Here is a 13,385-nt window from a genome sequence, read left to right on the forward strand (position 1 = left end):
TCTTCCCTATTTAGGTTTATTAGAAAGAATAATGATACATAAACAGAAACTGTCTTGCATATACATATATATAAATACTTAAAAATGCAAATATAACTCAATAGCTAATTGAATGCTTTATGCATGTGTTCAATATCAAAATTTACCATATCAAATTCTGTATCCATGTGATATACAGTAAAATTGATTATATGCAACTGCTGAAAAGGTGTTTTGTGCTACAGCCCTAACCGCTAAACTGAGAATAACCCAGCACCACCATAAGACAGAAGCCATACAAAATTGAACTAGAAGATTGCTGCATATACAGCAAGTACATATTTTTAACAAGAACTATCAAAAACACTGATACAAAAATGGGGAATGAAAACAATGTAGATGCAAGTGTGCTTGAGTTGGAGTAGTAATAGGATGGGTGACCTCCCAGAAAGACCCAATGATTCACATCTATGAGCATCAACTAGATGCAACGAGTGCATTTCGTCCATTCTCATTAGAGATTTGTTCTAGTGAAACATGAGTCAATGAGATTCTCGGAAGCTACAATTGAATCCTGATAGCAATATCACAATGTAGATGATATAGAAAATTGTCAAATTACATTCAAATTCAAATTAGCTTGATTGCTATCTCTGTGTAAAAATTTGTTCCTGTGAGTTCTAGCAATTACCTGCTGTATGGATACTGCCCCTGTTTTCTCCATTTTAATGTAAATCAGATATTTGTAGGTTGTTTAGCATACAGCAGATGTCGTGATTGTATAACAAGATGTATCCTTCAGGCTCTTCTATCCACATTCAGATTCCTTCATAATGGCCTCTGCTTAATATTTTCATTGTCTGAATTTCCATTATCCATCAGACAATGCTAATAAAACACATGGTAACAGATATATAAACATCATAGCATGCCCCACGCGTAGAAAGTGGAACTTGTGAACACAGCTTTGAATACGCTGCAAGATTTACAAATAGAAACTAAAACTAGTCTTCAAAACATAATACAATTCATCTAGAATAAAAACACTCAAGATTTTATATTATGTCTGATTACAGGTACCAAACCGTACCTGGTAGTCTCCAAACTAAGATTATAATAATCGGTGTGACTTTCTTCCACAGCATAAGCAGCAACTTAAAAAATATTCCTTTTAGATTTTCTTTGTAGGCCGAAATATCTTTTACAGATCACTTCCCTGCAGATCAACTTTCAAAGATGACTCCTTGCTTTAGTGCAAAATGAACACAAACTGAATCAGAATATTTTTGTTATATTCATAATTCCTCGCAGTTTAATCAATGTGTATATCTGTATCTGCATTACCAGTTTCATGTTGAAGTTGAAATTGCTATTTCTGGTGTTCACCTGTTTTTATGTGACTAGCATTGCCACCTAGACAAATAAATCTGTTACACTGGAATACTTGGGAAATTGATTGAATTTTTAGATAGAAAGAAAAACTAGTACCCTGGCATATTTATAATCCACTGTTGAAAACTGACCTTGTAAAGGGCTCAGGGAAACAGCAGGGTGTTGAATAAATTCCCTCACAAGAGTATCCTCATATTATAACTCATAATTACAGAGCACTTCAACTAAAGTGAATCTGTAGCCTCAAAATGTGAATTTGGCATTTCACAAAATATATGTACATCAACCTCAACATTAGACAGCTTCACCGTCAAACATTGAAACTATGCCAGATTTGAAAATCCTCAGTAACCAAAGTTTGAAAAAAGAAACTAGCTTTTCAGGACTTATATTATACAATTCAAAACTACATATCCAATTCCAAAACATGCGAAACGACATGTGTTTGACTAGATTGAATCTGGTTTAACCAAAGTTACACCCTCAGACAACAATATATTTGTTCCTCCAGTGCCTCCATACTGACTATCATCCATTTCAAGAATACTTGACATGGAACGAATTTCAGACACAGCAGCATTACAGAAGAAACAACGCTGGTTATTCAGAAGATGTCGTGAAATACACTGCCGACATGACTTGTGGTTGCATGGAACAAATAGTGTGTCCACTTCATTGGCGTAGCAGATGCAGCAGGCTATATCTTCATCTTCTCTGTTTGAATTTGGTGTTTGTTTATTTGTTTCTGATTTTGTCTTGAGGTTTTCTACAAACCACTTTAGCTCAACTAGTCTTCCCAAGGAGGGATCACCTTTAAAAACACCAACCTAAATGACAAGAAAGCACAACATAACAATATGAGCCAGCCTCAATGGGCAATTTTTTCCAGACAAGAAAAAATAATAAATATGCAAACATACCCAATTATATTCCATTAAGTACTGAAATTTGGACTCAACAACTGCTGAAGAATCCATGTTTGCAAACGCTTGCAACAAATCATGATGTGGGGATGAGGTCACATTTGCTAAGTTCAGAACTATTCCCACAAGAGGTGCCCAGATCATTGCCCGATTTACTTTTTCTAAAGATTGACCTTGTCTCAATGCACTACACACCATATGAACATCCAGGGAATACCAATCACGTAAGATAGACAAGAAGCATTATAAATCAAACAGTATGAAACTTCAAAACATGCACATAATAGATTGCACGCCTAGTTCAACTTCCTGTACAGTATGAAGAATAAAGAGAACATCAGAACCCAAAAAAAAGCAACATAACTTGACTATTCACAACTTACTTATCAAAAAATCCTGCATCTGCAGTTGAGGTCGTGTGATTTAGTACAAAAATTATTAACTCAGTCAACCTTGTCATATTTGTTTCATAACCACAAAGGAAGGCTTGAGGAATTTCACTAGTGAAAAACTCAAGAACTCTTGCCAAGTTACAAGAAAGCTCAAAAATGATCATGCATTTTCTTTGCAGCAATTCTGAAACCTGCAAAAGATACAACAATGAGAAAGATCCTACAGAATAGCAATAGCAAAAATTCTAATATACTAAATAATCAGTTGGAATGTTCCTTTCCCAAGCTAGCCATGCCCTATTTTTTGAAGTTAAAAGTGAACTGTCTACATCAAAATCAATCTCTCTTATGTTACATGACTCACTCTGATATTTTTCTCACAGCACAATTTAGAAAAAAGAAATCCCATACCTGGTAATGTTCTTGCATCTCCTTGATTGAAACAGAAAACTCCGTAATGGTCCAACTCAAAGTGTTAAACAAACGATTAAGGAAAGATGCAAAAAGCTTTTCATCTGAGATGCATTTTTGTCGCAGTAAGCCCTTTATGTACAGAAAAGGCCATTATAAGATAGCATGTTGTGAAAAACTCTTGGAAATTGATATAAGAAATAAAGTCAAAGAAAACATTAACTGGTAATGAGCAAAAACACAAACAAACTTCTTGCAATTAATCTTCAATGTTGACTTTCAGAATACAGATTCAAACTTATTGACATGTCATTCTTTCTAAATGAACATTTGGCTAGTTTAATATTTCTTGAAACAAATAATCGAGAGTAATGCATCTTCTTGATTGAAACAGAAAACTCAGTAACAGTCCAACTCAACAGTGTTAAACAAATGGTTAAGGAAAGATGCCAGAAGCTTTTCATCTGAGATGCATTTTTTTCACAGTAGGGCTTTTATGTACAGAGAAAGCAATAATAAGCTAGCATATGAGCAACCAAAACTCTTGGAATTTATCTTATGATTAAATGCAGAAAAGAAAAGCAGTGTGCAAGAACAGGTACATAATTCACACGATTAAGCTTCAATAACAATATTCAGAATATAGAATAAATGAATTATATCTACATGTCAAGTAATCTTTAAAAATGGATTATACATTTGGCCAATAAAAATTTCTTGAAGAAAACAATAGAGACTACCTGAAAGAGACTGGACCAAGATTCCTGTTTTGATGTTCCAAATCCAGAACCCTTAAAGAGACGTAGAAGAATGTTTGTTACTGGAATCCAGAACCTATTATCAAATGCTGACAGTAATGCTCCAGGCATTCTTTCCACTGCCACTTTATTGCTTTCAAACGCAAACATGTATTCTTTATACTGTACCAAAACAGATATAGACTGTAGAAGAACATCCCTTAGGTCTGCATTTGCTATTCTTGAATCATTGAAATGCATAACAAGAAAAGTTACCTGTAAAATATGGAATTTCAATTTGAAAGAAATTAGGCTTAGCAAATATTACATTTTACAACAAAATTACCAGTAATTTCATTCAGTGAGCTTCATGTCTATAATTTATTATAAATAAACTAACTATACCAAACAAACAATAAGCTATATATGCATAAACCGGGTTCAGAAAAATAATGGGTCATGCAAAACATATAGAGAGAACATTTGAAAAAGGCCGATAATAATTGATATAGTGGACTAAAAAATGTTAATTTATATAGATGTGTTTTTTCATTATTTCTAAAAACTGTACAGCTTCAAAACTTCCTGCCATATTTTGACCACTACAAACCATATCCTAAGCTAAGAAATTTTTAGCTAACATCTACCATACAAAAACAACAGCACCCTTGCTTTCGTTGAGACCCTAAATATAACATTGATGACTTTATTTCCTCTTTAAAATTTCATATTCTAGGCATCTCTTTTTATTTACATTGTTTCAAAGAGCCATTATTCTTAACAAAATGCATTTGTCTTCCTGAAATATATCTTGCTATCATACTATACATGAGGTTTTATCAAAGATTCTTTTTCTAAATTTCAAAATCTTGTCCACATTTCCACATCCTGTCCTGAATTTCGCATTTCATTTATGGATTTGACTAAGTTCAAACAACACTAAAAAAAATATATATATTGCTTAAATAATTAATTCAATCTTCAGTGAATAGAATTATATGTACCATAATCCATTTCAAAAATTCAGAAACATATAGTAATGAAAGAAATATCCAATAAAAACTGGCAGGATGCAAATATTTGAATGTATCATATGACATTACATATGGAAGCTGAGATAACCAATGTATTGGAAATTAAAAGATTCCAAAAGCGCCATGAAAGAAACATAGAACCAATTGAAGAATCAAGGAAAAAAGGACCAGTTGGCCTTAAGGAAGATCCTTGACAACTGTGTTGATATGTTGACTCATTGGTCCATGATTCAACTCCGTAGAGTTACTGACAATTTCTTAGGAAAAGGCAATATTGAATCCACATTGAAATGACCATTGCCACGCAATAATAGACAAGCCCACTGTAATGTCCCCATTTGTTGCCAACATCAGAATTTCAGGGATTAGACTAATATTGAATCCTCATAGGCTAATGAGGATTGTTAGAGGGTCTTTTGAGGATTGAATCATCTCCAACATTCAGCAATTTATGGATTTGTTCTTCGATCGATATCATTTGGACTCCATTTGCCATACCATGTATAGTAAAACAGGAGTAATAGAGATGGACCCTTTCTATTTTTAGAAAGTGTATTTGGTCACATGGGGAATTATGAGGAGAGATTCCTATTTCAGACAGCAAGGCAATCAGACAAGTATTTCAAGAGATATTAAAGTTCATGTGACTTAAGTGATTTATTTAAATATTTTAATATTATTATTAAGTTATAAGGTAACTTAAGTGACTAAAAGACGAAATTGGCTTTTAATCCCACATTGCCTAGTTGTTTGTGTCTTCCCTCATATCAAGGTTATAAAAGCATGGAGCTACATTGGGATTGGGACTATGAAATGTTATGTTATTCAAAATCCTAATAGGTTGCTTTAATGTGACTTGACTATTTCTTGAGGAAAAGAGTGAGACTGGACGCAAACCCAGTGACTCACACTCATTCTATGACTAAGGTTCGGATTGGTATATTGGATATCTGAAATAAATCAGAGTTTCAACAGCAGGAGGTAGGAAATGTTATTGCATTCAGGATCTCTGATAGAAATACAGGTAAGGATAATTACAATCTTACCTTTCCTAATGCTGATGTATAAATCTTTAGATTCAATCTTCAATGGCCAATGTTGACAATGTGTACTTTGAAATTGCAGGTTAAAGAACGATCTTGGGACTGCAAATATGTTAGTACTTGATAATGCATTGTCTCCAAGTTCGGTGAGCATATATACCATATAGAAGAGACATGCCCCCGTAGGGGCATGACTCTACATGGCCAAAGGCCACGTAGTCATGACCCTGCGTGGTCATGATTCATACCGTAAGCTCTGATTAGTTAAGGATAACAAGCCTGATATTTATCGGGTGTGATACAAAAATTGTATATATCCAAAATGCACAGCGATTGTAATTAGACTTTGTCTAAGATCATATACAGCCCGATTCATTCTCTAATGCCCCCGTAGGGGCATGACTCTACGTGGCCAAAGGCCACGTAGTCATGACCCTACGTGCTCATGATTCACACCGTAAGCTCTGATTAGTTAAGGATAACAAGCCTGATATTTATCGGGTGTGATACAAAAATTGTATATATCCAAAATGCACAGCGATTATAATTAGACTTTGTCTAAGATCATATACAGCCCGATTCATTCTCTAATGCTTGCATAAAGTTAAGACATAGCAAGATCAGTGATAAGAACCCGATCCCTAATCGGTATAACAAAAAGTGTCATCAAACAACCCGATATGAATCAGAGGCAATCATAAAACTCAGATACTTTATATATATATATATATATATATATATATATATATATATATATATATATGCACAAGTACGTATAATCTGATGATTACTTCGACATATGCTAAACTTCAACACTCCCTTGTTAGCAAGGGAGAAGTAATAATCTAGTGATTAGATTATCTAGTCTTAACACATTATTTGACACTGCCACTCTAAGAATAGAGACTCATCAAATAATTTAAGTTTTCATGCAATGAACACTATCAAGTATAAGATATGATCTCTAATTGTCCGAAACAATATCTCGAGTAATCATAACTTGTTTTGTTATTCATGACTTCCGCCAAAATCAAAACACTGTCATAATAACAGGCCTACCATTTGTAAGATCGTCATCTTACAAAGATTACTTTCTAAATGCATATGTCAATGAAAGATCGTCACCTTTCATTACATATCTAATGCAACTAAACAACCATAGAGAAATAAACACACATATAAATTTAAACTTAAGTAAAATATTCAAAAATTACAATTTGATCAAGTTTACCTCTAAAATATTCCAATTTAATATTGGCAAGAGGTTCAGAAAGAATGTATGTGGATTGCCCATCAATCTTGATATACCATATCTCTGATTCAAAAATTAAATTTATAGATAACTGAATTATCTGAGTACTATAAGGAAACTCAGGTGCGGAAACAGCTTCCTACACTAATCTCATAAGGAAAGTATGATGCAAATCCTATTAAAATCTTCTACACTTACAGATTCAATATCATGTAAACAACAATATTGCAGCCAACCATGCATACAGAAAATAGACAGAGAAAGGAACACATAACACAAGGATTTGCCGATGGGGAAAAACCTTTCGGTAAAACAACCCCACCCCTTCAGAACCTGCACAATGTATTATCTTCAACAAAGGGTTACAATACACTTGCAGTGCAAGCTCAACGCGACAACAGAAGGCTCCAATAGCTACTCGCAGTACCAACAATACACCTTTCTCGCATCACATCTCTTCGCAACCCTAAAAAACGCTTATAACATGCACTTCACTTTAGGGCTACTCCCAAAGGTAAACCATATTAGGGTTTTACCATTCTCCGAGAAAATAGGAACCCCAAAAAAAATTTCGAGGCGATGCCTCGAACCCCACTACTGGGGTAGAATGTACAGTTCTCAAATATCTTAGTTGCCACATGTCTTCACCTGTCATTAAATCTTCCTAACATAGCTCTTACGTGTCATAGGAATCCGTCATAACCGTTTTAGTCATGATCTCCTTACACACAATTCAAGATGTCGACACATCAACATTATTTGCAAGAGATACAATTTACAAAACAAATAATAAGAATAGGAATTATACAAGGTTGAGACACCTTATTCCTAACAAGTACAATATTGCATATGCCACTTATTTATTCAAACTTTGGAAATGTATCATTCTACCTCTGATTCCTCACTATGGGATTCTCATTCCATTTTATCTCTTTGTTAAAAAACTTAAAGTGCAAGATTTTCATCTTTTTCATACTTCACTTCTGCTAGGGTTGCTTGAATTTTCTCTCATTCTTGACAAAAGTTATGAGTGTGACCAAATTTTTTATATTGAAAGCATTGTACTTTGGTCCAATCTCTTTTCCCGTATGATTTGTTGAATTCCTTGTTGTCTTGATGAATTCCCTTTCCTTTTTTTTCATGAATTATTGTTATTGGCTTGAAGAGCTTGAAATGCTCCCTCTTGATTTGAAATGATTCCTCTCATAATTAATCTGGACTCTTCTTGAGTGCATTCGTTTTTGAGAGATTCAAACTTAGGAAGCTCAGGTCGAGAGCTTAGACCTCTAATAAAGTTTTCCCAGGATATGGGAAGACCTCTTAGGGCAATCATTGAAAGTTCTTTTTCATCAACTTGATTACCAATAGTCGCAAGTTGATCTTTTAGTTCAGATATTCTCAAAAAATATGACGTTATAGATTCTCCATTGTTCATTTTAATGTATAACAAATCCAGTTTTAATGTCAACACTTTGCTAGTATTGTTAATCTCAAAAGTATCTTTAATTTTAGAGAACATTTTGAATGTTGTATTTAGATTTGAGATTGAAGGGAGAATATGATCTTTCACAGAATCTAAAATTATTTTCATAGCTTTGTTATTATGTCTTTATGTAGTTTTCTCTTGCTCATTGTTAGGAATCACTTTATTTGTTTCTACATATTCTTCTAATTCCATTTCTCTTAAAATAATCATAGCACGAGTTTTCCATGAAGAAAAATTTGTTGTGCCTTCTAACCTATCTTCTAGCCTTACGTGGTTGGTCATTTTGATTTGAAAAGATTAAAGATCTCTTTCTGAGTTTTGTAAATAAATATGTGCAATTTCTGAATAATTACTTCTTATTAAAAGAACTGTAATTATTGAGTAAAAATTTCTTATCAGAATGGCTCTGATACCATGTTAGTGCATACAGGATCTCTGATAGAAATACCGGTAAAGATAATTACAGTCTTACCTTTCTTAATGCTGATGTATAAATTTTATAAATCTTCAGATTCAATTTTCTATGGCCAATGCTAACAATGTGTACTTTCAAACTGCAGGTTAAAGAATGATCTTGGGAATACAAATATGTTAGTACTTGATATTGCATTTTCTCCAAGTTCCATGAGCATATATATCATATAGAAGAGACATGCCCCAGTAGGGGCATGAGTCTATGTGGCCTTTGAGTCATGACCCTACGTGGTCATGATTCATATCGTAAGCTCTAATTAGTTAAGGATAATGTTGTGAGGTTTTCACACCATCACCCCAAAAACTATTGGGGAAACCCTTTTTTCAGTTGCCTTAGCAAATTTTTCGAAATTGTCCAAGAGTTTTCGATTTCAAAATTTTACACCTTGGACGCCTTCGGGCCAGCAGGGGATTTGATTTGTTTTTTCACCCGGTGCTAGCTTGATTTTTCGGAACATGTAATTTGATCATTAGGCCAAACAAAATTCAAAAATTACATTTTTTTGATGGTTAAAACGATATCTAGCAGGATAGATTTGCAAATTTTGGACTTAGATGAATTTTTGAAAATTTGAAATAATTGTATAAGCTTGAACATTTTCAAAATGAATTTGTTATATTTAGTCATTTCGAAAAATATTGAATTTTTCAGTGAAAAAGAAATTTTCGATAGTGAAACTGAAATTGGAGTTTGAATTTTGACTGCTAGGAAAAGGATTTATTTTGTCAAAAAAAATAATAATAATTAATTGCATTGCAAAACTGAAATTGGATTAAATTGCAAAATCTCATTAATTTGGTTGAAATTTAGCCTAGAAGATTTTAGATATATTAAAGCAAGTTGGTAATTTGGAATTGAAAATTGATTTTGGCCTGCTAAATTTGATTTTAATGATAGTTTAATTGCCAAAACATTATTAAATGAAAATTTTGACATCTCCTAAACTTACCTTGTTTCCACTTTGCAATTTCTCATCAAAATTGGCAATTAAATGGGCCAATTTCACTATGGGCTAAGTAAATTTAATGTTGCATTTAAATCTGGGCCATTAATAAAGGGGCTAATTTAATTTTGTTTTCCCTCCAGGCAGGTTGGCCCACTTAGAGAGGCAAAAATTGTGGTATAAGAGAGCTTCCCTTCCTCTTATTTTCTAATTATTTTTTCCTCCTCCTTGGATGTGCGATTTTCTTCTAGAGGCAAATTTCCAGCTTGGGCGATTTCTTGGAGCAAATTTTTTCTTTTTTCTTGGCAGCATTTTTCTCCTTCTTGTTTGGGCGAATTTCTGCCCTAAGGCAATTTTGGAGCAGATCTTATTTTTCCAGCTTGGGCGATTTTTGTTGGGTCTGATTTCTCCATCTTTGGCTGCGATTTCTCCTTCCAAATTGGGTAATTTTATTTGGTGAAGAGGCCATATGATTTAAGGTCTAATTTTTGACAAATGTGGGCAATTTAAATAAAGTCAAAATTCTTATTTTCGCTAGGGCATCATTATTTGTGAGGATTGAACTTTCAAGGTCTGATCCGAACTTGAAGAGGGCCCGATTATTGGTAAAAGAAGATTTAAAGTAAAATTCTATTCATTTTTAGAGGTGAAGATTGGTTTTAAAGGCAAATTCTATTCCTTGTTCTTGCTTGATTTGTTTCCCTTATTTTCTTTGTGCACTCATCATCCACCACTTCATCATTCCATTGATAGGCCAAAGTTGGGAGATATAAGTGAAGATTTCATGATAGGACACTCGGAAAGGCAGAAATAAGCTAGACCACCTTAGGATTGAAGTTGGGAGATATAAGTGCAATCCATCCTAAGGTAACAAAAAGGCAGAAATAAGTGGTAGTCCCACCCCTAGGTTGAAGGTTGGAGATTGATAAGTGTAGAGATAAGGCTTGGAGAGGCAGAAATAAACTAGATTCCATCGATAGAAAAAAGGTTCAAACTTGATAAGTGTAATCCATATCATTTAGAACAAAGAGGTAGAAATAAATGTTTAGGATGGTAGATGTTAGTGCAAGCAAGAACTCAAAGGGAACGAATACCAAAAAAGACAAAGAAGACATGATGCCTAAGACCACCTTCTTCTCGAAAGTGAGGCAAATAAGTGATACCAATATCCGTACAGTGAACATGATACAGTTGAAGGACAGATTGAAGGAAGGACAATCCCCCATGGTGAAGAAGATCTACAAAAGCAAAATTGTACGCATCACAGTTGTCCCTCCCACCTTGCGTTCTCCGGAATTGGTAATGGAGTGTGCATCCCGGTTTGGTATTATTACCAAGTCTATCATTTTTTATGAAGGGAAAAGAGTCTTAGTCAACATCGATGGACAAGTGGCCGAAGAGGTATTTAATATTCCCTAGTATAAAAGCATGGCAATGGTAATGATGGATCAGGCAGCCAAGTTATTTCAGGATAATCAAGAGGCTTAGTTCATTCATTTAAAGCAAAACTGGTTACACAAAGGCAAGAAAGGAGTCACCAAGTCGTCAAAGCTCACCAAATCAGATTTCAAACCAGAGTACGGCGATCTCATTGTGCTTCTCAGTTGAATCATGGGCGTGGCTCAAAGTATGCAATTTGAGAACTAGATGTATTACTTTATTGATGAAACTGAAAATGGAAAGAGAAGATTTGATTGGGCTAGGATAAGCGAAAATTTAGTGTTGCAACATAAGACAGTACAAAATCAAAAGCAATTCTATATGGGGTCCTATCTTTTCTATCTGATTGCGAGACTATATGAAAATCCTGGACTTAAGGCCCTAGGAGTGATTGGCAATGGGCCAGGGCAATATTTGGAGCCTGAGTGCTATCCACAACTTCATTTGCACAACACCAAAGATTATAAGATGTTTTATAACGCCTTTGCCATGAAGACAGTGAGGATATTATAGGGGACACTTGCTAGAAGGCTCTCAATGGAAGCGGAAGCAAAAGTTAAGAAGTATGGGAGTTGGTTCATCCAACTTCCGCAATTCACATATATTAAAGTAGTAGAAAGTACAAGTTGTCTCAAGAGACTTCCAAGGTACCCGCTCGACAAAGTAGTTTTAATGGAATTGGCTAGGCAACTTGAGCATTATGACAAAATGATGAAAATTAAAGGTGAGACAGGGATTACCTTCTCATTTGGAATAGGCAATGATACTTGCCCCAATCCTGTCGCCTTTGCAGCTACGGAGAAAGAGTTAGAATGGTATCATCTAGGATGGTATAGAGCAAGACAAGGATTCAATCATAATGGTCCTATCAAGGCATCTTGCGGAAATACATTCAAACATATTCCTACTATAGAAAATTTTTGGGCCAATGCACTAGATGACTTTCACATGAGGAAGCTAGCTTTCTCAAGGTTGTCAATGAGCATGATGAGGGCAATCAGATGGAGAGGCCTTGATATTCCCGATCAACTAGAAGATGATGAAAATGTACTGAGAGGAGATTATGATACAGTGGATGGAATGGAGTTGGGTCTAATAGATTGGAATGATCATCAAGATCCTTCCTTGGAGGCAGTTACAAGAACAGTTGATCTACACACTGAGTCGTGGTACAATAAGAAGTTAAGGCAATTACAAAGTCAAAAGGTACACGTTACTTATGAGAAGATGAAACCGAAGGAAGAAGGTCCAGCGGAGTCAGTCAAACATAAAGGTGGGGGCAGTAGCCAGCAACAAAGAGTAGTTAAGAGTAAGAAGAGAAGTTTGGAGGCTAAGAAAAGTAAAGAACATTAGGAGCCTCCAGCAAAGAAACAGAATGCAACACTGTCCAAGGAGAGCATAATTGAGGCTAGAAGCCAAGGGGATAATACAAGTGGACAAGGGGCCGCGGTGGAGGTGAGCTCTGATTCAGAATCAAGTGGCTACAATAATAGTACCAAGTACTCTCCTCTCTCGAAGAACCAACATGGAGAGGATGTCACAATCACTAGTGAAGAAGAGGATAGGCCAATTGATATTGAGGAAATAAGCCAGGTGCCTGAGGCCGTTGGTGATGCTTTGCTAGTCGAACCGAATCCAAATTTGGGAAATGCGCTACACCACTATCGTTAAGGCAAATGCTTATGCCAAGAGGCGAGGTGATTACTACCCGAACAATTGAAGATATTCAAGGGTTAGTGGAAAATGATGATAGCGAGAAACTGAAACAAATTGCAAAAACGTAATCAGGAGCGACGATGATGGTCGCCGAAAAGTTTAGATCGCTATACCAAAGGTTAGCACGGTAGTGGATGAGATTGTAGCTCACGAGTATGAGAT

At 35.0% G+C, this 13,385-nt stretch overlaps 1 protein-coding gene and 1 long non-coding RNA gene across 2 annotated transcripts in view; both read right to left on the reverse strand.

Moving 5' to 3' along the window:
* Positions 1–357: 357 nt before the first annotated feature.
* Positions 358–807, reverse strand: LOC149530282 (uncharacterized). The gene is made up of 2 exons (XR_016359033.1): positions 671–807; positions 358–553 (listed from the first exon to the last, which is right to left on the reverse strand). It is a non-coding gene; the product is annotated as an uncharacterized LOC149530282 (long non-coding RNA).
* A 613-nt stretch (positions 808–1,420) lies between these two features.
* The window catches only part of LOC149530283 (E3 ubiquitin-protein ligase RKP), a 150,031-nt gene continuing 138,066 nt past the window's right edge, over positions 1,421–13,385 (reverse strand). Inside the window, exons 7-11 of the mRNA XM_089810944.1 lie at positions 3,838–4,110; positions 3,098–3,229; positions 2,678–2,877; positions 2,292–2,481; positions 1,421–2,198 (exon numbers count right to left, since the gene is read on the reverse strand). Of these exons, the coding sequence (XP_089667070.1) occupies positions 1,821–2,198; positions 2,292–2,481; positions 2,678–2,877; positions 3,098–3,229; positions 3,838–4,110 (1,173 nt within the window). The 3' untranslated portion in view covers positions 1,421–1,820. The remainder of the gene's footprint in view (positions 2,199–2,291; positions 2,482–2,677; positions 2,878–3,097; positions 3,230–3,837; positions 4,111–13,385) is intronic.

Source organism: Cupressus sempervirens, chromosome 11 (assembly GCF_028749045.1).
Source record: "Cupressus sempervirens isolate cs-2001-9-10 chromosome 11, ASM2874904v1, whole genome shotgun sequence".
NCBI classification, from domain to species: Eukaryota; Viridiplantae; Streptophyta; class Pinopsida; order Cupressales; family Cupressaceae; genus Cupressus; species Cupressus sempervirens.